The sequence below is a fragment of the Panthera onca genome, chromosome A1 (genome assembly GCF_046562875.1).
Source record: "Panthera onca isolate mPanOnc1 chromosome A1, mPanOnc1 haplotype 2, whole genome shotgun sequence".
Classification (NCBI taxonomy): domain Eukaryota; kingdom Metazoa; phylum Chordata; class Mammalia; order Carnivora; family Felidae; genus Panthera; species Panthera onca.
The window spans coordinates 196,132,912-196,159,683 of NC_138339.1; the positions used below are offsets into that span (position 1 = coordinate 196,132,912).

Consider the following 26,772-nt stretch of genomic DNA (forward strand, 5'->3'; position numbering starts at 1 on the left):
GAGAGAGAGGTTGACACAGAATCTGAAGTAGGCTCCAGGCTCTGAGCCATCACCACAGAGCCTGATGTGGGGCTCAGTCACACAGCACAAGATCCACGGAGCGTGAGATCATGATCTGACCTGAAGTAGGTCGCTTAACTGAGCCACCCAGGCGCCCCTCCTTGTCTATGTTAATGTCTGTGAAGCCTTGAGAAGAGAACCATGTCGTGGGTTCTCTTGAACCCACACAGCTGTGCTTTAGTCATTGGTTCATCTCAAGTGCATTCCAGTATGAAGAGTAAGACAGGACTCCAAGTTTACTTATTTATTTTTCTCCAGAGAATAACTAGTTATCTTAAAACTAATTTTTAGTTAGTTTGTTTATGTATTTATTTATTTACTTTTAATAGAATTTATTGTCAATTAGCTAACATATAGTGTATACAGTGCACTCTTATCTTCAGGAGTAGATTCCTGTGATTTATCACTTACGTACAACACCCAGTGCTCATCCCAACAAGTGCCCTCCTCAATGCCCATTACCCATTTTCCCTACCGCCCTCCCCACCCCCATCATGTTTTCCATTGGTTTAGACAGATACTTTTATTAAATTATAAATATCAAGTGTATTAAGGTTATGTCTGGCTTTCATTTCAGAGTTATGAATACAGTTATTTCCTTTGTCATAAAGCATTTTTAAAAATTTCTATACTTATATAATGCTTTTTAAAACCTGGTAACCATTTTTCCCTTACTACTCCTTTGTTTTAGAAATTATCCAGCTTTTAAAAATGTATTTTTGATATTTCTATTTGAATTTCCAGAGAAATACAAGTATAATTTCATAAATATTTTGTAAAAATATCATCATATTAATTGTGATTATATAAGATAATAATTCACATTTCTGAAAACAAGCCATCTTGTTCAAAATTAGTGTGATTCTTTCCATTCATTTTAATTGACATATTTCCATAAAGTTTTAATTTTTCTTTATCTAGAACTAGCTCCTATCTTGCTGATTTTTAGATAACTCACTTTTAGTGGTGCTAAAAGGTAAATTTAATTTTTCTAAAGAAATTACACTGATGTTTGCATTTTGCTTATATGATTAAACAACTTCCAGGAATCTTTTAAATTTTTCTAAGATTTTAATGGTAATAACATTTAACTATTAAGGTGCATTATTACATAAAATACAAATAACTAAAATTATGCTCCATACTTTTGTTTCTCCAAGCTATGAGTTAAGAACTTGGCATCTTTTGGCATTCCTGAATTTAGTGAAATTAATTTAAACTAAGTATAATGTTAGATTTTTTTAAGTAAAATTTTAGTTAGTTAACATCCAGTACAATACTGGTTTTGGTAATAGAATTCAGTGATTCATCACTCACATACAACACCCAGTGCTCATCACAACAAGTGCCCTCCTAAATACCCTCCATGTTTTTGAAATTTATATATCTACCTCAAAATTCAGCATTAAGTTTAATGATATATTTACATTTATATCTCTATGCATAGCTATGTATCAGTCTATTACCCCTTACAAATGGTTATATTTATAGAAGGGAGAAATGTGGAATTTTGTTGGATGTTTATCCAGCACATATGAAATTATTATGTGTGAAATGTTTATAATGCCATCCTTATAAAACATAACAAATTACCTAAAATGTAGTGACTTGCCTGTCTTTGAAAAATATTTTCCCTGCAGTGATATCTTTTATATTAGTGTAAGAATATTATCCCAAACTATATTTTCAATAAGTATATAGACACATGAAAGTCAATGAGAAGCTTATCCTATGAAAAATTCAAGAAATAAGTCATTCTTTATAATGCTATTTTATTTAAAGCCTGAAGTTTTATATTTTAAGTATCATAAAAAAACCTTTGCTTTTAAACTTTTCCAGTATGTTTCTCTCTATTTACTGCTTCCTTCAAGAGAATACATTCTAACATAATTTAACCTTTTCCTAATGATTTGATGTGCATGATTGTTCTATTTCAGTGAAAACACCATTTTTATTCTGGTTACTTCCTCACTGTCAGCTATTGCTGTTGTCAAAGGATCCAGATCACTCTCACTTGTTGGTTTGTAAAGTCTTGTGAGTAGGGTAATTGAGCTTATTAATAGTGCACTAAAATTATAGTAGAAAGGCTTTGTGAGAAGACCAGAGGCCCTTTCTTTTGAGTTGTATAAAAGAGCTTTAACTTCTTTATAGCTTTTTGTGACATTTTGTCAGTTCGGAAAACTATGATCATTTTATTCTGTGCTATGTTCAAGAGAAGTAAGGTTGCTAAATGATTGAGTTACATATATTGGAATAAGTCCTGCTACCGGTAATGCCAAAATGGAATGCGTATATATTAATTGCTATTGTTACAACTTAATCATATGTGACTGTATAATAAACAACTCTAAAGAGACACAGAACCACACTTTGATAATATCTTGAACACTTATTCTAGGTTTGATATTTTGAGACAAGAGCCTGCTGTGTTTTTTTGTCATGAAGAAAATACTTTTGTATTTGCATTGTATAGATTACCTTCTAGTTATGTTGTTCAACTTGAAAAAAAAAAATACCTGATAAATTTTTAAAATGCAAATTAAAACAAAGTACACGTTATTGCTGTGTACCAAATTACCACAAACAGTGGTTTAAAACAACAGTCATATTTTAGCTCACAGTTTTGTAAGTCAGAAGTTTAGGGTGGCATGGCTACATTCTCTGCTCTGGATGTCAAAAGCTGAAATCAAAGTGTTGGCTAGGGTTGTGGTCTCATCCAGAGCTGGAGGTCATCTCCCTGAAAGATTGCTTCCTTGCTGGCTGTCAAGTAAGGAACACTCCTAGCTCCTAGAGGCCACCCGTATCCCTTCTCATGTGGCCCCTTCCATTTTCATACCTGACCTGAGCAAGTCGAGTCCTGCTCATGCTTCATATCTTTCTGACTTCCCCATCCACAACTAGCCAGAGAAATCTCTCCATGTTCAAGGGTTTATGAGATCAGGGCCAGCCAAGTTATCTCCCCATATTAAGGTGAACTGTGACACACAGCATAACAATCCAATGAAGTGATTTCTTATCACAATCCAGGAAATAGGTCATTAAATCTCAAGAAGGAGCATTTATAAAATTCTGCCTGCCACATGCATTAAGTGCAATTAACTTGTTCTATAACCAGGATAAGGTAGTAAATATGTGTTTATCAGAGTGGGCTCTAGAGCCAGCTTAATATTGCTGTTCAACTAGTTATTATCTGAGAGACACTGAGCAAGTTACTAAAGCTTTCTCTGATTCAGCTTCTTTTTCTATAAATTTGGCCTAATAATAATAATACCCATGTCATAATATTTTAATAAAAATCAAATGTACTAATACATGTAGATCTCTTAGAGCATAAGAAGTACTCAATAAATACTGTATACTAATTTGATTAGTATATTGGGACTAATGTCATATGGTCTCAAAAATGCCTGACATTTTATTTCACATTATTCAATATACCAAGAATGAGATGTATTTTTGAATTATATAACTCCATTAAGTTAGGAAGTTTTACAAATTTCCTTAGATTCTATTGAGTTACACTACACATTTTATAAAATAATATTGTTATTATACAAAGTTATAGCTCACAGAATAATAGTAAAATTCCCTACAAGAAATAATGCAAACTTCAAACTGCTTTACCATAGTAATCTAGAGTTTAAAATACAAAACAATAGGGATCTAACCAGTCCTAATATTGGTCCTCCATAGCCAGATGTTCTCATTATACCTGTTTTAATGAACCTAAACATTAATTAGTTGCTTACGTTTATGGTTTGGAGTCTCAAAGTAGGTGCTTTCCAGTTTATGAAAGTTGTCAGGACTCTATTGTGCCTGCAGTCACACATTCTAAAGTCATGCAGGCATTTGAGATAATTAGTGACAGTTTCATGACCTCCAAAGTAACTATATGTTAAAATAAGTTTTCCTTTTTAACATTTCAAATTTATGACTTATGACCACAATAGTTACTTATATTCTATTTTTAATTTACATAATGACAAATGGTACCTTTATGTCACATTTAACAGGGTAACATTTCTCAGTGAGAATGGCTTTGTCTTTCCTTTGACTCAGGCAACCACTAAGGAAATACATATACTCTGATGAACAAAGAAAACCAACCAAACCCATAAACAAATTTGTAAATTAAAATAAATAGTAATAATAGAATTGTGATGTTTATCCAGATAGCTAATGTAGGGTATACTGGTGAGAGAATTTCTTTTTCTTTTTTTTTGTAATGTTTATTTATTTATTTTGAAAGAGAGAGCACAAGCAGGGAAGGGGCAGAGAGAGAGAATTTCAAGTAGGTTCAGTGTTGTCAGTGAAGAGCCCAGCATGGGACTAATTCCCACAAACCCCGTGATCATGACCAGAGCCAAAACCAAGAGTCAGACGCTCAACCGACTGAGCCACCCAGGCACTCCTGATGAGAGAATTTCTTAAAGAACATTATTATTAATAGCTTTCCTTAGAAAAAGAGGAAGCATATGCTTAATTTTGTGATCCTTAAAAACTAAATAAAATATTTATATTACATGCTGACTGAATGAGAAAATAATCAGATTGGCTACTATAAGTAAGTTCTACAAATCAAGAAATATTTCTTTGTTTTGTTCTACTAAACTTTCTATAACTATGCAAAGTCAAACAGCAGAGTGGAAATAGGTGTTGTCTTCTGGGGCAGGTAGAATATGGTTCCCCAAAGATATCTGTATCTGAATCCCCAGAATTCATGAATATGGTAGCTTACATAGAAAACTGTGGAAAAGTTTTAAGGTGGTGAAGAGAATTAAGTTTGCTAATTAGCTGACCATAAGCGGTCTATTCTACATTAAATAGGAATGTTCTGCATTAATTCAGATTATAAAGGGGTGGGCCTAAAGGAATCACAAAAATCTATGTCAGAGAAAATGCAGTGCTTCTGGCTTTGAAAATGGAAGAAGGGGTCATAAGGAATATGGATGGCCTGTGAAAGATGGGAAAGGCAAGAAATTTACTTCTTCAAAGCCCCTGAAAGAAATGAAGCTCTGTCAACACCTTGATTTTAGCACAATAAGACCTATTTTGAACTTCTGACCTCCAGAGCTGTAAGGTGATAAATGTGTGGGTTTTTTTACGCCACTAAGTTTGACGTGATTTTTCATAGCAGCCATGGGAAATTAATACAGCTTCTAATTTGAAAAATGAAGACAGGATGTACTCAATTTCTGATGTAGCAATTTTAGGATAAAATACAGAGGTCACCTTTGAAGACTCAGTTCAAGGAAAAACACTGTAAAAGCAAAAAATCCTGCCATGTGTTGAGATTTAAGATACATCTAGCTTGTTTGGATGAGACTTTGAAATCAATCTTCACTTTTCCCTTTGAATAACAACACCTTTGGTTGCTCAGAAGCCATTAATTTCATGCATTCCCAATTATTTTCTCTTAGAAGGATGACTAGACCTTAATTTCTGTGCAAAGGTTTTGACCAAGGTTTTGGACAGTATGGAAAGTACAGTTGTACAAATAATTCTTTGTCTACCTGTATCTGCAAAATATGAGTCTCATGAAATTGGGTTCATTGGGATTAGGTTACACTATTCCACCAATATTTGTCAAGAGTTAGTCATAAGAGAGAGGTACTTCCATATAACTTAATTTTAGTGAAGCATTCGTGAATGCCAATGCCATCAAGCTTTGAGAATTCAGATGACCTTGAAATTATTCAGTGGTTTAGTTCACCTTGGAATTTTGTTTTGTACATGGATGAATAAATCATCAAATATAAAATATAATAAATATACTTAAGCATATCTTATGTTACTAATCAGTATAAGTGACTTTTCTGAACATTACAATTTATGTTTATTCTAAAAATAATAGTTCTAATCTTATAATGCCTCATATTTAGTTATATGGAAATTAGCTCATATTTTTATTAACTTAAAAAACATTAAATGCATCTAACCTAGTATCTATATTATTATTGCTTTGCTACCTTTGGATAACATTTGAGCATTTACTCTATTTTACTCATTTTATTTCAATTAGCAAAATTTCCCCTACCAAGTTGTTCATATTTGTTTAGTTCCTTGCTGGTTACTTTCTAAATAACAAGTGAATACCCTGAGGAATACTTTCCCTAGTTTGCAAGCTTTTATTATGTTACAAGTAAAATAGATCTTTAGTGAGTATGTGAAAAGTACACAAGAATGTTGACTCCCTTTGTAGGGATATTTAATCATTGAAGATAAAGCACCGGTGAATGTGAATCTGAACACTAAGATCAAACACTGAAAAGCAAGAGTAGTGTTTTGTTAGCTATGGTTTATCATATAAACATTTGTGAACTGGTTCAAGGCAGACATTTTTAACGTGAAATGTGTAACCAAATCTATAAAAACATATCTCATCAGCAATTTAACTTATTTCTGCTTTCAATTTCTATATGGCAAGTTAGATTTATTCCATTTCTCAGATTTATGTATAAAAAGCTTTTAGGAAAGATAAGCTATTTTATTTAGAGATTGTAACATGATTGATAAGGATAGAAAATCAGTTTAGTCTCTACATTCTATTAAGCTATTCCCCAGATACATTTTTTAAAAGAAGATCTTAAAAGGCATAGCTGACATTTGTTTACATAACCTCAAATTGACTTTTAAAATGTTCTGTTATTTTAAGGCATAAAACAAATTTAAAGAGAAACATGGTAAATAATTTATTAAATTCACTTCACTTTCAGAAACTGTACAGAGATTATACAGAAATTATACTAGGATTATGTTACTTTTTTATGGCAAACAGTGACATAAAAAAGTTGTAAAATCTGACAGAACTGTGCCATGACCAACAATAATTCTATTGAACCAATAGTTTAGCCATGAGACCATTATAACATTCAAACAAGTTATAAATTTGTGTCTACTTTGATAATTAGTTTCTGCCAAGGAGAAGAAATAATGTAGTTAAAATACTACTCCCTTTAGTTTTCTGCCACATTGTCTTTAAGAAAAATAAGTGTGACAAGAGTATTTTCACATCTGAATTTGTACACTGTCTTGGGCAGGTTGTGTGTTAGATTAGTAGTAAATGGTGATTGTTTGATTTTATGTTTCATCAGGAGCTACAACCATAGAGAAATACGACCTTAGAACAAATTTGTGGATCCAGGCAGGAATGATGAATGGCAGGAGACTGCAGTTTGGTGTGGCTGTTATTGATGACAAACTCTTTGTAATTGGAGGTCGAGATGGCTTAAAGACATTGAACACTGTTGAATGTTACAATCCCAAAACCAAGACTTGGACTGTCTTACCACCAATGTCAACACATAGACATGGTCTAGGTAAGATCTCTTACTTTATTGATATTATTTTTAGAAACATTTATTGATAGTTAAAATGCATGTTAAAAATACATTACTGTCATTTATCATTAACTTTAGATAAATTATGAGCTTATTTGGAGCATTCTTTCTAAGTTCTTGACATTTTCTTGTGTTGACTAATGTGCATTAAACTGTTGAGAAGGATGTCAAAGATACCAAAATGAGTAGACCTCAAGCAATCCTCAAAGTTTTCACAATCTGACATTCATACAACATGTAAAGTTCAATATGAAAAAATAAAAAGTAGAACTATCATGGAGAGGCCAGAGTAATGTTGCCCAGAGGAAAAAATAGTTAATGTGCATTGAGGAAAACTTAATTAAGGTGGCTCACTCCACTCCCATAACTAGCCTACCCATACCTTTGCATGTAATTAATTCCACTTGAAAAATCTGTGGGGAAAGAGCAATACAGTTTAGAGAAAGAATAACGTATCAATTGGCACCAGGGATCATTAACATAGGATTCAACAGATTTCTCCTGTGGAAGAACCTGGAGATGCAGAGAACTATATTGAGATTCAGATGATCTGGGTGTGAGTCTTGAATCTACCGTATTGACATGATTTGAGGACAGCACTTAAACTATAAGACTTCAATTTCAAGACTTGCCACCAATTCAAAGTTATTAAGTAGATAAAAATATAATTATAATGTTATGAAATCACTGTGTGAATTGTAAAGTCCTATACAAATATTTGAAAAGAGGAATGAAATAAAGGTGAACAGTTCCTGAATTTGTACTTGTACCATGGGGATTATAAAGAGAAGTACAAATGACTTTTTTTGAATAACTGAAATATGGCAAGTAGTCAATTAAGTGTCTTTCATGTATTTAGAATATACATATTAGAGAGCTATCCAGGTTTAATTGCAAATTCATTGATTTAGACATTCATAGGCAAGCAAAATTATAGAACATTTCTAAAATACATATTAATGCTAGTTCAATTTTGATATCTCTAGCACTGCACTTCCCATTCTTCTTTACTCTACCATCAATTTAAGCAAACAATAAATAAATAAATAAATAAATAAATAAATAAATAAAGAAATAAATAAAATAGGTCTGGACTATTTGATCTTTTAGCTTACCTCCCTTTTTTCACATTAGGTATTAGTAAATTAAGGAATAGTAATAAATATATGAAAACCTTTTCAAGTTCTAAAATTTTTTGCTTTAAATAATAACTATATAATTTATTTAAATCACATGGAACCAAATTATAATATGAAAATATTAACAGCAAATTATTCTTCCCAGGTAACATTCATGAGTATTAAAGGTTTCTTACATGATTGTTTTTCAAATATAATGGAGGATTTGTGCTTTTATATCCATGTAAAAGCTATATGTGTTGTTTTAGTTATCTAGCTATCTAATTACCTATGTTTCTGTTTGAGTGAAATGTAGAGAATAAGCACTCTGGTTTAGAATGTTTAGAATTTAATGTCTCCTTCTTCCTTTTTGTTTTCGACAATTCAGTAATTTTCTATTAAGGTGTACTAAGGTTCAATTATGTAGGTTATTTGCATGCTAAGAGAACATACTTGAAAAAATTTCACCGAGAATACATCGTATGCTATATAATTTCAAGTGTTTAAAGTGTACAAGGTGATGGTGTGCCTCCAAATTCTGTCACACAGCGTCCTCTCCTCTAGGCGTCAGGACTGGACAAAATGGTAACCTGGGGTGTGGTCTTTCAGTTTTTCTAATTTGCTAAACGGTTCATTGTAAAGGTACAGGTGGAAGTAAGGCTGCACAGTAAATGACATGAGCTAATAAGTATTTCAGATATCTGAAATGTAGTGCAGCATTTCTCACAAGTTTTGGGGACCCAATACTAACTGTAGTAGTCCACTATTTTCATTCCTAGCCCTCCCTTGCTTTGTGTTTTTCATTCTGTTTCGTTTCTATTATCAAGTGGCTCACCTCTCCTCCATATCTTATGCCATTGGTTTCCTGTTTTACTTCCTAGGGGCTATTGCTTCCTGTCAGTTTTTTTTTTTTAAATTCTCTCCTACAATACTCCCCAAGATCCGTCCTTGTTGAATTAGTAGATAGAGAATCATTTCTGGACACAATTCTCATCCCAGAGTGCCTCATAGATTGCTAGCAATGCCCGGTACATAGAAAGCTGCCTTCAACCTGGATGCCAATCCAAGCTCTAATCAGCTGAAGCCAGATTGATAGCAATGCAAGATACATGTGTGTTTCCTGATGAAGTTGAATGTTTCCTTTATGATCAATCACATTCCTTATGATCAGTTGAATCTCAGAAGTTCATCATTCTATGTCATACTCAAATGCAATAAGCCTCCTTGGCCCAAGATTTCTGTCCCTTCGATATACACATCAATCTTTGATTTACCTTCTCCCGGGGACTCCTATTACATTGATGTTGATATTTCTTATTTAATTCACCATATCTTTCTAGTTTAATTTTGTATGTTTTCTTTTATCCCTTCCTATTGGCTAATTTTAATATCTAGCCCTCCAAATTGTCCTTAATCTTCATGCATCATGATATTTCTCCCATATATTGATGTCTTGATTTTAATTAATTTTTTTCACAAACTCGTTATTCCTGCTTGGTAATTCACTATAATTGCTTTCTTCTTCCATGGTATTAATATTCCTCCCTGTCTCTGTGAGGCTATTTATTATACCTATTTCAAATTCCTATCTGCCTCTTTACTTCTTTTTTGTTTATTATATGTGATCATCTTCCTTCTCTTCCTCAAATTCCTCTTTCAGCTCTCCTCTTACTCTTCTCTTTTTCCTGTTAGTCATCCTTTCTCTCCTCCTCCTGTTGCTGTTCTTTTTCTCCCTCCGCTTCGGCTTCTGCTTCCCCTTCTTCCCCATATCTATTTTTTCTTTCTCCTTTTTTTTCTTCTTCTCTTCTAATTTTATTTTAACAGTAGTTGTAACCATGGAAATGTGTAATTTTTAACTGTATTTTTAACTGTAATTTTTAAGTCATATGAATATATCAGACACTTTGGCTAATTGAATGGAAGTTAAGACATATGCCATTCTTTGTGCCCTCTCAAAACATTCAGGACTGGATGGGAGGGTTATGCTAGGGCGTGGAGCCCTGGCCTTGCAAGCTGATTTTGTGCAACCTATCGGCTATTATTCCTGACATGTAACCCTCAGGGACACATCTGTTTACTTTCACTTGCAAATAAATGTCCTTATGCCTTTCTTCTTTATCTGTGATGCCCTAACTATAGGACTGGGAGCTTGGATAGGAAGGGAATGTTCTGAACCAGTAAGTCTATTTGCTTCTGCTGTTAACAGTTCTTCCTTTAAGCTGGGCTCTGACGACATTCTGATGTCATCCAGCCAATTATGGCAGGCTCTTGATGGGTTCTGCTCTCTTGCTGCCAAGCAATGTAGAGGGTTCACTGGTTGTTCTTTTGACCACATCAAAAAAGCACAGATCAAATTTTCCTCCAAGATATTCCCCCATTGCAGTGCCATGAATTTTTGTCTCAGTAAGTTACAACTAACTTTTGTTTTTCTAATTATTTTTTACAGTGTCAATGTTTGTTTTTCAAAAACGCACCATGACCTTCCTTTTATGTAATCCCTGGTATTTGGTTTGAATGTAAATCAACAGCCTTCTGTGCTAGTTTTTTATTCGTTCAGAAATTAGAATGTCCCATTTTATTTGCCATATAATCAGTACTTATTCTGCGATATGCAGTGAAATTATAAAATTGACTATGTAATCCCATGTTATGCATTCAAATGACTAGAAGTAACAGGCTAAAGTAAAACTTAAAAATATGTAAAATATATAAAAATATAATATATGTGTGTATATATGTGTGTGTATGTATATATATATATATATATAATATATACATATATATATATATATATATATATATATATATATATGTATAAAATTCAAGACATTTTTGACCTGTATGGCTTTTTTTTTCTCACTTGATTTGTATAGGAAAAACAAAACCTTGAATTATTTTTTGAGAAAGTCACATGAGTTCCTTGGTTTCTAAAGATGATTATGTGGCCAAAAATGTTTCATAGCTATCAATAAATGAAGAAAACTCCTTCTGCTGCATAAAATAGCATAGAAAACTTATATGCATATTAAGTCTGTGATGTCAAGGGAGCAATGCATCTGCCTGGAGAATTAAACTAATTAAGACCACAGTTCTCTCAATATGCTAAGAGTTTTTATTTTGGCATTTATGTCTTTGAAGCACATAATCCACCTATCATGACTTTTTTGCACCACATTTTATATTATATAATACTGAATAAGACATTACTACAATACAGTGCTTGCAATTATGTCTTTTCAGGAGAAATTGATAAAGAATAAGATAGCTGTGGATTATTGTGGATTTTCTACATGCTAGGAACCAATGTTGTATATTAAACATATGGTAGGAGTTGTTTTTATTTTTATTTTGTTTAGTTTCCAATTCAGGTAAAATCCACACACCGTAAATTCAAGTTTTAAAGTGTAGAATTGAGTGCTTTTGAGTATATTTACAGTTGTGCAGCCATCACCACTATTAAATTCCAAAATATTTTTATTATCTTTTTAAAAAATATTTTTATATTTATTTATTTTTTTCAGAGAGAAAGAGACAGTGTGAGCAGGGGAGGGGAAGAGAGAGAGGGAGACAGAATCTGAAGCAGACTTCCTGCTCTCAGCACAGAGCCCAACGCAGGGCTTGAGCCCACGAACTGTGAGATAATGACCTGAGCCGAAGTGGGACGCTTAACTGACTGAGCCCCCCAGGCACCCCACAAAATATTTTTATTATCTGAAAAAGGAACTGTACTTGTGGTGCCTGGGGAGCTCAGTCAGCTGAGCATCCAACTTCAGCTCAGGCCATGATCTTGCAGTTTTTGAGTTGGAGTCCCTTATCAGTCTCACTGCTGACAGTGTGGAGCCTGCTTTGGATCCTTTGTCCCCCTCTTTCTCTCTCTGCCCCACCCCTGCTCACACTCTCTCTTTCTCAAACATAAATAAATATTAAAAAAAAAAAAAAATAAAGAAACTGTGTACCCAAAAGTACTTGCTCTTCCTTCTCCCTTCCTCCTAGCCCCTAACAATAATTAATCTACTTTCTGTCTATGGATTTGCCTATTCTGGACATTTCATATACATAGAATCATATAATGTGTGGTCTTTTGTTTACGGCTTCTTTTACATAGCATAATGCTTTCAAGGTTCATTCCTGTTGTAGCATGTATCATTTCCTCCTTCCTTTTATGGTTGAATAATGTTCCATTGTTAGAATTTATCACATGATGTTTTTACATCATAAATAGAAAGACATTTGAGTTGTTTCCACTTTTGGACTATTATGAATAAAATAAAACTGCTATGAACATTCATGTATGCCTTTTTTCTGTACTATGTTTTCAATTCTCTTATAGATATAGATAGATACAGATAGATATAGATATAGATGATATAGATATAGATAGATATAGGAGTGGAATTGTTGAGTCATATTGTAACTCTATATTTTATTTCTGGAGGAACTGCTGATTGGTTTTCAGAATGGTTGCACCATTTTCTATCCTCTCAGTACAAATTTCTCCACATCCCTGCCAACACTTATTATCCTTTCTTTTTATATTGTAATTATCTGAGTATATATGAAATGGTATCTCACTGTGGTTTTACATGCATTTCCTACTGAATAATTTTAAAAAACTTTTTCTGTGCTTATTGACATTTACTCATATTCTTTGGAGAAATATCTATTCAAACGTTTTGTCTATTTTTTGTTTAGATTGTTTTCACTGTCGAATTTAATAGTTCTTTGTATATTCTGAAAATGTCTTCTGTTAGATATGAGTTTTCAAATATTTTTATACATTATATGCATTCTATTTTAACTATCTTGACAGTGTCCTTTGAAGCACAAAAATTATTAACTTAATGAAGTTCAAATTATTTCTCTTTTCTTTTTTCACATAATATTTTAATTAATTTATTTTTCAATCTATGTCCAAGTTATTTAGCATATAGTGCAACAATGATTTCAGGAGTAGATTCCTTAATGCCCCTTACCCGTTTAGACCGTCCCCCCTCCCACAACTCCTCCAGCAACCCTCTGTTTATTCTCCATATTTAAGAGTCTCTTATGTTTTGTACCCCTCCCTGTTTTTTTATATTATTTTTGCTTCCCTTCCCTTATGTTCATCTGTTTTGTATCTTAAAGTCCTCATATGAGTGAAGTCATATGATTTTTGTCTTTCTCTGACTGACTAATTTCACTTAGCATAATACCTTCTAGTTCCATCCACAAGGTTGCAAATGGCAAGATTTCATTCCCTGTGATTGCTGAGTAATATTCCATTGTATATATATACCACATCTTTATCCATTCATCCATCAATGGACATTTGGGCTCTTTCCATACTTTGGCTATTGTTGATAGTGCTGTTATAAACATTGGGGTGCATGTGCCCCTTCGAAACAGCACATCTGTATCCCTTGGATAAATACCTAGTAGTGCAATTGCTGGGTTATAGGGTTTTTTCTTTTATTTCTAATGCTTTCGGTGACATATCCAAGAAAATGTTGTCTAATCTATGGTCATGAAAATTTATGCCTATGTTTTCTTTTAGAAATGTGATACTTTTAGTACTTAAATTTAAGAATACAGTTCATTTTGAGTTAGTTTTTGCACATGGTGTGAAGAAGCAATTTGACTTCATTCTTTTGCATGTTGTCTCAGCACCATTTGTTAAAAAAAAAACAATAATAAACTTTCTTTCTCATTGAATTGTCTTTTTAAATTTAATTTTATATTTACTTGTTTATTCTTAATCTGAGTATAATTAACATACCATGTTGTATTAGTTTTAGGTGGGCAATATAGTGATACAACAATCTATACATTACTCAGTACTCATATGATTTATTCTCCTTTTCCCATTTCCCCCCATTCCCCACCCACCTCCCCTCTGAATACCACCAGTTTGTTCTCTATATTTAAGAGTCAGTTGTTTTGTTTATCTTTTTCTCATTGTTGTTGGTCATTCATTTCATTTCTTAAAATCCACATATGAATAAAATAATGTGGTATTTGTCTAAAGAAAGCCATCAGCAAAACAAAAAGACAACCTACTGAATGGAAGGCGATATTTGCAAATGATATATCCAATAAGGGGTTAATATCCAAAACACATAAAGAACTCATACAACTCAACAGCAAAAAAACCCTAATAATCCAATTAAAAATGGTCAGAAGTTATGAACAGACATTTCTCCAAAGAAGACATACAGATGACCAACAGACACAGGAGATGATGTTCAACATCATTCATCATCTGGGAAATGCAAATAAAAGCCACCTTGACATACCACCTCACATCTGTTAGAATGGCTAAAATCAACAACACAAGAAACAGCAGGTGTTAGAGAGGATTTGGAGAAAAAGAAACCCTCGTACACTATTGGTGGGAATACAGACTGGTGCAGCCACTCTGGAAAACAATGTGGAGTTTCCTCTAAAAGTTAAAAATAGAACTACCATACGACCCAACAATTTCTGGATTGACCCTAGATATTTATCCCAGGATACAAAAATACTGATTTGAAGAGATACATGGACCCTGATGTTTATAGCATATTATCAACAATAGCCCAATTATGGAAAGAGGGCAAATTAAGGAGATATATATATATATATTATGGTGGTCAGAGGGATAAATTAAATAGGTGATGGAGATTAAGGAAGGCACTTGATGGGATGAGCACTGGATGTGATGAATCAGTAAATTCTGTACCTGAAACTAGTATTACACTGTATGTTAATGGGAATTTAAATAAAAGCTTGAAAAAAGAAAAAACAAATCAATTGGCCGTAAGTGTGAGGGTTTATTTATGGAATCTCAAATCTATTCCTTTTGTTTCTGTTTCTGTCCTTATGCCAGTGTCACACTGTCTTTATTGCTCTCATTTTGTAGTAATTGAAATTTTGACATTGAGAAGTTTGAGCCCTCTGACTTTGTTGTTCTTTTTTCAAGAATTTTTTGGCTATACATATAATATTATTTGCAAAGAGAAATGCTTTTATTTCCTTTTTGAGAAACCATATGGTCTTTATTTAAAATTTTTTAAAGTTTATTTGGTTTTGAGAGAGAGAGAGCACAAGCAGGGGAGGGGGAGACACAGAATCCGAAGCAGGCTCCAGGCTCTGAGCTGTCAGCACAGAGCCCAATGCAGGGCTTTAACCCATAAACCATGAGATCATGACCTCAGCTGAAGTCAAACACTTAACTGACTGAGCCACCCAGGCAACCCCAAAACCATATGGTCTTTATTTCTCGTTTTTGCCTTCTGGCCCTAGATGGAACCTCCAGCACAATACTGTTAAGAAATAGCAAGAGGGGACATTGTTGCCTTTTTCTTTTAATTTTTTTTAACGTTTATTTATTTTTGAGAGAGAGACAGAGTGTGAGTGGGTGAGGGGCAGAGAGAGAGGGAGACACAGACTCTGAAACAGGCTCCAGGCTCCAAGCTGTCAGCACAGAGCCGGACGCGGGGCTCAAACCCATGAACTGTGAGATCATGACCAGAGCAAAGTTGGACACTTAACCAACTGAGCCACCCAGGCGCTCCTGCCTTTTTCTTAAACTAAGGGATAAGGTTTCAGTTATTCACTATTAAATGTGATGTTATTCTTTTTTTCTTTTGTGGATGCTCTTTATCAGCTTAAGAAAACTCCCTTATATTTCTAGCCAGTTGAGTGTTTTATCATAAAAGATACTGGGATTTTGTCAAATGCTTTTCCTGCATCTATATGAAGAGCATGTGATTTTCCCCTTTATTTTAACAGTACAGTGTATTACATTAATTGATTTTCAGATGTTAATCACCTTATTATTTTTTCAGAAAAATATCACTTGGTCATGGTCTATAATCCTTTTCATATGTTGCTGTTTTTGATTTGCTAGTGTTTTGTGAAAGCTTTTTCATCTATATTCATAAAGAATATTGGTCTGTATTTTTCTTGTGATATCTTTGTCTGGCTTGAGTATTGAGGTAATAACTGGTCTCATGAAATGATTTGGGAAGTGTTCATTTATCTCCTAGCTTGTGGAATAGTTTGTGAATGATTAATGTTAATTCTTTAAAGATTTAGTAGAATTCATCAGAAAGACACAGTTTTTGAATTACTAAAACTCTTTATTTTCATTGATCTATTCAGATTTTTCTGTTTCTTCTTGAATCACTCTCTAGCTGGTGACTTCCTAGGAATTTGTCAATCTCATTACAATATCTAAATTGGTGGTATATAGTTCTTTATAGTATTCCCTTAATATCCATTCTGTTTCTTTAAGGTAGGTAGTGATGTTCCCTATTTTACATCTGATTTTAGTAGCTGGCACTTGGCTCTCTCTCACTTTTTCCAACTATTTAAAGGTTTTTCAATTGTATTGATATTTTCAAAGAACCAACTGCCATTTTCCTTGTTTTCTTTATTCTAGTCTCCATTTTATTTATTTCCATTCTATTTTTTAATATTATTTTTCTTCTGTTTGCATTGGGTTTGCTTTTCTTTTCTTTTTTAAGGTTAAGGTTAGGTTGTTGGTTTGAGATTCTTCTTTTTTTTAAACATAACACTTTTTTATTTTTTTTGTTCTGTTTACAGTGTACATCATGCTGGTTTAATATATACACACACCGTGAAATGAGATCCTTCTTAATTTTTAGCAGCTATACTTTCCATGCTTCAGGTGCACTCCAGAAGTTTTGGTGTTTTTGTGTCTTCATTTTCATTCCTCTCAAAGTATTTATTTTTTAGACTTTCTTTGACCCATTAATATTTAGTAGTGTGTTTAATTTCCACATATTTATTATTATTGTTATACAAAGTACATATTTATACATCCATCAACACAGATGTAAAATTATTGCTTTGAGTAAATGTCTTTTAAATAAAATAGGAGAAAATAAAGTTGTAAACCAAAAATACTGGGGAACCTGGGTGGTCCAGTCAGTTAAGGGTCTGAGTCTTGATTTGGGCTTGGGTCATGATCTCATGTTTGTGATGTCGAGTTCCACCTCAAGCTCTGTGCCGACAGTGTAGAGCCTGCTTGGGATTCTCTCTCTCTCTCTCTCTCTCTCTCTCTCTCTGCCGCTGTCCTGGTCATGCTTGCTCTCTCTCTTTCTCTCTCTCTCTCTCTCTCAATAAATAAATAAACAAACATTAAAAAATATATTAACTTATCAGTGCTCTTATTCTTTATGTGGATTTGTATTACTGTCTTAAAATGTCAACATTTTGGCCTGAATGACTCCTTATAGTATTGCCTATAGGGCAGGTCTGCTGGCAATAAATTCCCACAATTTGTTTTTAACCAGAGTATAAGATCACTTCTCCTTTATTTTTGAAGAATATAAAATTCTTAATGGTCTTTTTCTTTCAGCACTTTGAATATGTCATCCCATTGTCTTCTAGCCTCCTCATCATCTGATGAGGATAACCTTGTAAGGAGAATCCCCTGTATGTAATATGTTGCTACTCTGGCTACTTTCAAGATTCTCTTTGGTGTTGGATGGTTTGTGATGTGCCAGGTGTGCATATCTTTGAGCTTATCCTACCAGTGTTCCCTTGTGCTCTGCTCTCTGGCTCTCAGCTCAGTTGGGTTCCTAACAAGGCAGAGTTGTTAACTGCCTACTGAAGTGTTAAAGGAGTACACCAACATGCACACTGAAGTGTTAAAGGAGTATGCCAACAAAGACAAGTTTTCCTCTTCTTCCCCCATAAGGAAACTTTGGCAGAGGTGCCTGAAGAAGACCTCTTCTCAAGCCCGGGGAATAAAGGTGCCTGGGCTAGGCATGCAAATACATGAAGGGTGTGACCAGCCAAAGGGGTCTGAGTCCTTGATTGCAGCTCCCTTCAGAGACTGCAGTACCTTGACTGTGCACAAAGACTGGTGTAGGGAGGGCAGATTTCCTTAGTGAGTCCTTCCGGGTAAAGATAGTATAATTGCCTGTGGTCAGGTCTATAAAATCCCATGTAGATTTTTAACCAGGAGCTGGACTCCTCATGCCTTAACCTTCACTTCCTGTTTATACAAATCCTCAAGGTCAGTGAGAGGTAACTTTTGCATTCTCAGATTTTGCCTGAGCATACACACATCCCTGAATTAGCCTCACCTAATTTCACCACCTCGGGTAGATATGATATTCAATAATTGCCTCTGATTGCTTTTTCCTTTGATATATGCCCTGGAGCATTCTCAGTCAAAGGAAGCCTTGGTCAATGGATAGAAAGGCAAGCCCTGCAAGTGAAGGTTTCCAGAGAACTGGCAGAGAGGTCAGATAAAAACAGTTCTTTGAGTATAGGACTTCTGAAGAATCTCCAAATCTGTGCAGGGCCCTCCAGTGGCTGCCAGCCTGATGGATTTCATGACTACTTTGTGAGGTTGTTGGTTTTCAAGGCTATTGTAAAGCTAAGGGGAAAGCCTCACTCACCTCCATCCTGCCCTGCCCCAGCTCTGGAATCTGACTGCAGGCAAGATGATGTCTGAGTTCCCTGGCCACATGGGGCCCTGTCAATGAATGGAAAAAGGACAGGTTAAAACCAACCAAACTTACTGTTCTTATCTAGATTCAGCTATTTTTCTTGAATAAATGCTCTTCAAATATTTATAAGCCTTATTTATTTCCAAAGTTCTGATTTCGATACAGTTGCCAGTGTTCTCATTACTTTTATGGAGTAGTGGATTTTTGGATGTCTTTATTCTACCATTCCTGCTGATGTCACCATGAAGGAATTTTTCTTAAATGGGTACAATAAACAGGAATGGACTGATCCATGAACAAAGGGTTAGCTGAGAAAAGTGATTGAAAGCCAAGTGCATGTTCAGGGTTATGCACATTGCTCAGGTAAAATCAGGAACCTGGATGAAACCAAGAGAAACTTGGTAATTAATTCAAGACCAAAATTACATCCTTGTGAAAGTCTGCTGAAGATAAAGATGTTTCCATGAAAGACACTGGATGCTCCAGCTGGCATCTGCTTCTGTCTATTCTAGTTCTATGAAGTAGCTGAGTCACATTACCCAAGAAACTAGGTGTGACTGGAAACTTTGACAATGCAAAAACAAAACAAAACAAAACAAAAATCTTACTTTCCTTCTTTGCTTTGTTCATTCTAGTTTTAAAGTTCCTGTTGGAAGCATCTTATTGGGGAAGCTTAGTTTATAGGTACAGGCTTCAGTTTTTCAGAATCAGGAAAAAGAAGCAACTCAACTAGTTGGCATCCATAGTGGAAGATAAGGCCTGCTTCCGATGAACATTTATATGTGTGAATATTCAAAAAATAAAAGGGACATTCGATATTGGGGTCATGAGGGAAAAAAGACCAATGTCTACTATTCATTTGTCAACTGATTAAATACTGACAACCACCCTATAATGTAATTATTCTTATTGCTGTTTTAAAGGTAAAAAATTATGCACAAAGTAATCAATTACTTCTTAATGTCACATTATCTGACAAGACAGAATTGTGATTTTAGTCTAAGTTTGTTTCACTCCAAAATCATATTCTTTCTAATACAACATGCTCTTCCCAATGTAAGTAAATGGTAATACATATATTCTATTTATTAATAATAAATATATAAATATATTCTATTTACTATTTTCACTTTAATTTATCAATTGAGACTCATCTATCACCTTATCTGTACAAAATAAGACATACACACAAAAATAGGCATTTGCTACCTGAGTGTCTGAATGAAATTGATAACATGGTTCATCAATTGTGAAAATGCCTATAGGATGGTTTCAAAGAATGTTTCAACCAAAATATTTTAGTTTTGAAGTACAGATGTATAGATATATATTTAGATATAGATATAAACACATACGTAGGTAAGTAGGGAGATAAATGATAGATGATGCGTAGATTATGGATAGATGGATAGATAGATAGATAGATAGATAGATAGATAATGGATGGAGATGTTCTGTGCTATTTCACTGTGCAACTATATTCATTTGAATTCTGCTAAGAGTGGAAAAAGGGAAAATACTGGGTGAATCGTTTGCTATTTTCCTATCAACAATTTTGATGCCATTGGAATGATGCTGTTTGGAACTAGTAAATCAGAAAAATTAAAAAAAAAATCTCTGTATTCTGGCATTTCAGGATTATCCATCTTACAGGCTTGTCTCCCATCCAGTTGTCCTAATAGGAAACTTTCCTATGCAATTATAGGTCTAGGAACTTATTACCTCATATTAAAACTATACAAGCTATTAAGATTCCTAGGCCATTTTAGTGATAGGAGAGGGGTAAAGATATATGTACATATATGCAACATTCTCTGAAAAATCATAGGTAGCTTCCAAAAGTAAAAATAAAATGAAAAGAACAAAATTAATTTGGTATCCTCTAATAGAACTCACAAGATATTAACTCTTGGAACAGTTATTTAAAAAGATAGCAAAGAAAAGAAATGTCTCTTTAAATTTAAAACGTTTACTGAAATTAAGTATAAATAAAATTTTGGAAAAAATTAAAATTTGTATCATCTCTTAAATTCAAGGACAGGAAATATATTAAAATAATGGGAAAATAGATGAGATAAAAATCAATAGTTAGAAAGCATAATATTCTACCCCATGATAGTTTTAGGAGAGTACTAAGAAAGTAGGAGAGAAAATAATGTGAGAGTATTTCTCTGAGTTCAACACATGGCCTCAAAAATGAGTAACCCAGCAAGCAACTAGAAAATTGAGTGAAGAAGAGCGAGTTCAGTCTGTTTGCATCAAATTTCAGAATATCAAGGATAAAGAGATGATTATAATGTCTCCCAAAGAGGGGGAAATTAACCTAAGCTAACAAGAATAACCATGAATGAACAGCAATGAAAAAGTGCAGTGAAATATCTGAGTCAACTACAAAAGAAGAATAATCAGACTGGATTCAGGCTTTTCAGCATCAATCTTAGATGCTAGACGATAATGAAAGCATACTTCAAACTTCTGACGGCAAAGCTTTTCAACTTACTTATGTCAAGTCAAACTATTACTCATGTATGAAGGGATTAGAAAAAGCATCTTCAGACAGTATTGGTTCTGCTGATTTCAGTAAGGACGTGAACCTCAAACTCCATTCTCACAGGCTTGACATTGGAAAAGGAGCATCTCGGGAAGAAAAAATACTCTAGTGTTAGGATACTAAGATCTCCTTCGTTGTCAAGAAATGTAGAGGAAAGATGGTTGTGCATGCACAAAATTCTCGGCCTCATGGAAGAAGTAAGCCATGAGATGGTCTCTTTGCCAAAAGCAAACACAGGACTGTTTTCTACCTGCAAAATTTGGGCAGTCCTAAGGTGTCACTGAATTGCCCTCCTTCTAGTTGCTTAAAAGAAGTCTGACTCCACTTCTGCCTTGTTATCCTTGCCTGTTATCCTCGATTTGCTTACTAAAACAATCTGAGGATGCTCTGCTCAGAGCAGAGGGCAGGGCAGGAGGATGGAGGGAACTTCTTATTTGCATCCAGAAACACTCACAGCCCAGAAAACAAAGCAAATCAGGTTTCATAAACTGCACGGGCAGAATGTGATGTTAACATTAAAATATTAAAGAGTATTTTCAAAACAGTATTACGTATTTGAATTAATAAGATTCCTGAATGTATACATGAAGAAAGAGAATGCAAAGTGACATTAGCAATTTTTTCCTTGGCTTTTAGAAACTATGTTTATAACAATAAGTAATGAATGGACTGCAGGAAATATGAGCATAATAAAAACTTGCATTTATTTGTGGTAAAACCCATTAGAGTAGAAATCTCATTTTAAACTGTCAGTTTTCATTGTCTTAAAAGGAATATTTGCTTCAGCTCAACCTCTTTTTCTTAAATTATATCAGTATATGTTTGTCTTCTTCATATCTCTTTTACTTAAAAAATAGCATTTCTCACAAGACCAGAGGGCCTATATTTCTTTAGAACTATTCTCCCTTCAGGGACACCTGAGTGGCTCAGTTGGTTAAGTATCTGACTTTCAGCTCAGGTCATGTTCTCAGGGCTGTGGGTTTGAGCCCTGTGTCAGGCTTTGTGCTGACAGCTCAGAGCCTGGAGTCTGCTTCCGATTCTGTGTGTCCCCCCTCTCTCTGCCCCTCCTCACTCATGCTTTCTCTCTCTCTCTCTCTCTCTCTCTCTCTCTCTCTCTCAAATAATAAATAAATTCAAAAGTATTCTCTCTTCAAATGTTTGCAAATTTTTATAAGGAAAGAAAATTCAAAACAGCCCACTCAGTTTTATATGCCAGATACAAAAACTGACAATGCAAAAAAATATATAACAAGGTAGTTTGGGGTTGCAAATAAAATATTTAATTGTTTTGATAATGTACACTGTACACATACTCAAACACATATAAACAAATGTATACACAGGCCCACAATTTTCAGTACTTATAAAAGTCTGATTTATAAAATGGTGACATTTCTGAACAGGATATGGGACATAAAAACAAGATTTTGGAGCTCATAACGTTGCCATTTACATTTGAAATTTTAATTGAGTAACAGAAAACCATAATAAGGTCACCTTTCTAATTGTTTATACAAATATGATATCTATACAGACATGTAGGTAAAATTTCAAATAACATTTTAGAGCTTTTATACCTATTTTCTCTAATTTTATCAGTTCCCCTTATAAATATCATAGATACACCATTAATAATCCCAGCAACAAACAAAGAAAAAAAGGAAGGAAAGAAGGAAAAGAAAAAGAAGCATCAGCAAACTACAAGACCCAACAGAATGTGATTTTATACACTGATTTGTAAATTCTAAATATCAGTAAAATCCTCATTATGTTTAGTCTTCTGTTACCTGTTGAATTATAAGATTAGATATTCCCTGGTGTCCTTCCACTGAGTTATGTTCTTGTTCAAATAAACATTTACTGAAGACTTTTTTGTCCTACAAATTCTGTCAAATGCTGGGTAAACAAGAGACAAATGAAGGAATGCATACATTCAATATTTTACGCACTAGTTACATAGAGTAGTTACAAATAAAATTTATTTGTTCAGCCACGGAGAATTTGTGCCCTGTTCATTACATAATAATCTTTTACTTAATCTATTACTTATTTCCAGAAGTAAAATTTTGGGTCACAATGTTTCACTGGTCCTCAATGAATTCATCTTAGATTTATGGATATCCCTTCTCTTAAAGAGTCAAGAACTATTTTTTACCCCTTGATGTGGTATTTTACAAAAAAACACATAACACTGAATTTCTGCAGTGGTGCTAACAATTAGTGGAATGAATAAGCAGAATTCCTTCTACTGTACCATACTTTGATAAAATGGTAAAGGTCCATAGAAAATCTTCTAGAACACTGCTCCTGGAAACTAAGATCTGGTTCTGAGTACCAACAGTTTCTTCTTTATAAGAAAACTTGAGAGATATAACTGTTGATCTGAGTCACAGTATTAGTTTTCTCTCCCTGAGCAATTGGTCAGTTTTTATCCCCTTAATGTCAGAGATGATGTAACTAGATTTTCCCTTGTGTGTTAAATACCTTAAAATCTAGAGTTAAATTTGCATATGCAAATGTATGCATGCTGTTTTTATAGCCATCTCAGATTTGGCTCTATTTTATATTTCTTTGCTTATTTTGCTATCTTCTTTAGCACATAGTTTTTAAATCAAATATATCTGTCTCTACTTCTTATATTTTGGAAATCACCTTAATTTTTCAATAATAAGATGAGGTATTAAAATAAAGATAAGGCTAGAAGAATTAAGCTAGTTAAATCTGAGGAAAGTATGTGCAAGAATATTCATTGGTTAAATCATTCCATCCTTCAACTAAAATGATACCACTGAATATTATAATACTCATTTTAGAATGAAAAGATGTATATGATATTGTATTCAAAAGTCTTATGACTAAGGAAGAAGACCAGAAAAGTTAACAGTTATTAAAATAAAGTGTTAAATAAGTACAATAAGTGAGTACTATCATCATACTGTGTGAGGTTAGAACGGATAATTAGGAAAGGTTTCTAAAGAGAGGTGATGTTTAATCTTTTTAAATGTTTATTTATTTTGATAGAAAGAAAGTGAGCACAAGTGGTGTAGGGGCAGAGAGAGAGGAGAGAGAGAATCCCAAGCAGGCTCTGTGATGTCATCACAGAGCCTGATGCTGGGCTCTAACCCATGAACTGTGAGATCATGATCTGAGCCAATGTCAAGAGTTGGACACTTAACTAACTGAGCTACTCAGGCACCTTGAGGTGATGCCTAATTTTTACTATAAAAGATTAATAGGCAAATTGAAGAAGAAAAAATACATTTCAGTCAACAAAGCAAATTTGGGTGGGTTTTTTTTTTCTTTTTGTAAAATTGATTGATTGATTGATTGTGATAATCTCTACACCCAACATGGGGCTCAAACTCACAGCCCTGAGATCAAGAGTCACATGCTCTACCGAATGAGCCAGGCAAGCATCCTAACAAAGTGAAATTTGTAACAAGGCAAAAGTGAAAAGAAATAACAGAATATTTGGGTAGCAAATCTGCTTGTTAGAAAACAAATTGGTTTCAATGATGTTGCATTATCTTATGAATATATCTGTTTTTTAATTTTTTTTAACGTTTATTTATTTTTGAGACAGAGAGAGACAGAGCATGAACAGGGGAGGGGCAGAGAGAGAGGGAGACACAGAATCTGAAACAGGCTCCAGGCTCTGAGCAGTCAGCACAGAGCCCGATGTGGGGCTCGAACTCACGGACCGCGAGATCATGACCTGAGCGGAAGTCGGACGCTTAACCGACTGCGCCACCCAGGCGCCCCATAACGTTTATTTATTTTTGAGACAGAGAGAGACAGAGCATGAACAGGGGAGGGGCAGAGAGAGAGGGAGACACAGAATCTGAAACAGGCTCTAGGCTCTGAGCAGTCAGCACAGAGCCCGATCGGGGCTCGAACTCACGGACCGTGAGATCATGACCTGAGCCGAAGTCGGACGCTTAACCGACCGAGCCACCCAGGAGCCCCTCTTATGAATATATCTTAACATATAACAAATGCCCTGTTTCATGTTTCATCTGCAGTAGAAGAAATATGGGAGAATACATAATATGTTACATAATATGGCCTCTATAATTCCATTTTATGATAATATTTCAATTGAAATTTGAAATTTAATAACAAAATATTTATTTTGAGGTAATTTTTTTGTCCATATTTGTCCATATGTCCACATAATTGGCCTTGTATGTTTCAATTTAGCCCAAATTTCAAAAGATAAAGGTGTACATTCACCTGATATCCTTTCCATATTGAATAAGATACAAATAAGACTCAGTTTTCTGAAAGCATGAGGACAATCTAGTCGCTCAGGTGAATCCCACAAAAAGAAATATTAACAGAGAAGGAAAATCATTACGTCAACTACAGTTAGCTCACCATTTTCATTCCTGTTATTCTGGCTTTTACTGCTAGTTTCATTGCTTGCTTTTGCTTTTGTAGATTTATCTGGGGAGATAATTTTAGTTTACATTTTAACTTTTTTCATCAATGTCTTCGACCTGAATGACCATGCAAATCTTCCAAGGCTCAATGTAAAAAGCATGTTCAAATCATAATAAATAGAAATTTTCCTCCAGCCCCAATAGTTTCCATCTCAACATACAGGTGGTAATGAGATGCTAAAGGAACTGAAACCAAAAGTTATGTAGACTAAGAGATGCTTAAACTTAGCATGCAAGAAAATATTTACTCCAGAATCTTAATTTTACAAATAGAAAAATGGAGGACCAGGAAGATTAGGTAGCTTGTTGAAGTTCATACAGATCATTAGTGGCAAAACTTGGTTTGGAGTTCATCACAGATTTGAGGTTTATTTTGTTTTGCTTTGCTTATTGCATTGGTTTGCTACCTCATTCTGATTATTTATGTATTACTATTTCTGGAATATATCAAGTTTATTTTTCACAATAAATATGATGAGCCTATGAGCAGAGCCAGGCTTGGTGGGACTTACTGATGAGACTGTCCTTAAGAAAGAGAAATGCAATTGTCATCTGAACACATTGTTAGGGCGCCATCCAGGGCCCCAAAAGAAGCTTGGTTAGTGAGGGGCCCTGAACTTTCAGCTTCATCAGTTCACAGGAAATCCCTTCTCAATGAGCACAATTAGTAATATTTACTCTAAGACTAATATTTTGCTATAGTTAATACATTATGTAATTTGGTATGTTTTCCCTTTTATGGGGATTACTGATGTGATTATATTGCATATAAATTCATATTACATTCAGGAGTATATACAGTTTCTAATTTCATAA

General features: G+C 34.1%; 1 protein-coding gene across 1 annotated transcript in view; it reads left to right on the top strand.

Moving 5' to 3' along the window:
- KLHL1 (kelch like family member 1) overlaps positions 1-26,772 on the top strand; it is a 361,829-nt gene that overhangs the window by 265,223 nt on the left and 69,834 nt on the right. Inside the window, exon 7 of the mRNA XM_060637013.3 lies at positions 7,155-7,379. Coding sequence (XP_060492996.1) covers positions 7,155-7,379 — 225 coding nt within the window. The remainder of the gene's footprint in view (positions 1-7,154; positions 7,380-26,772) is intronic.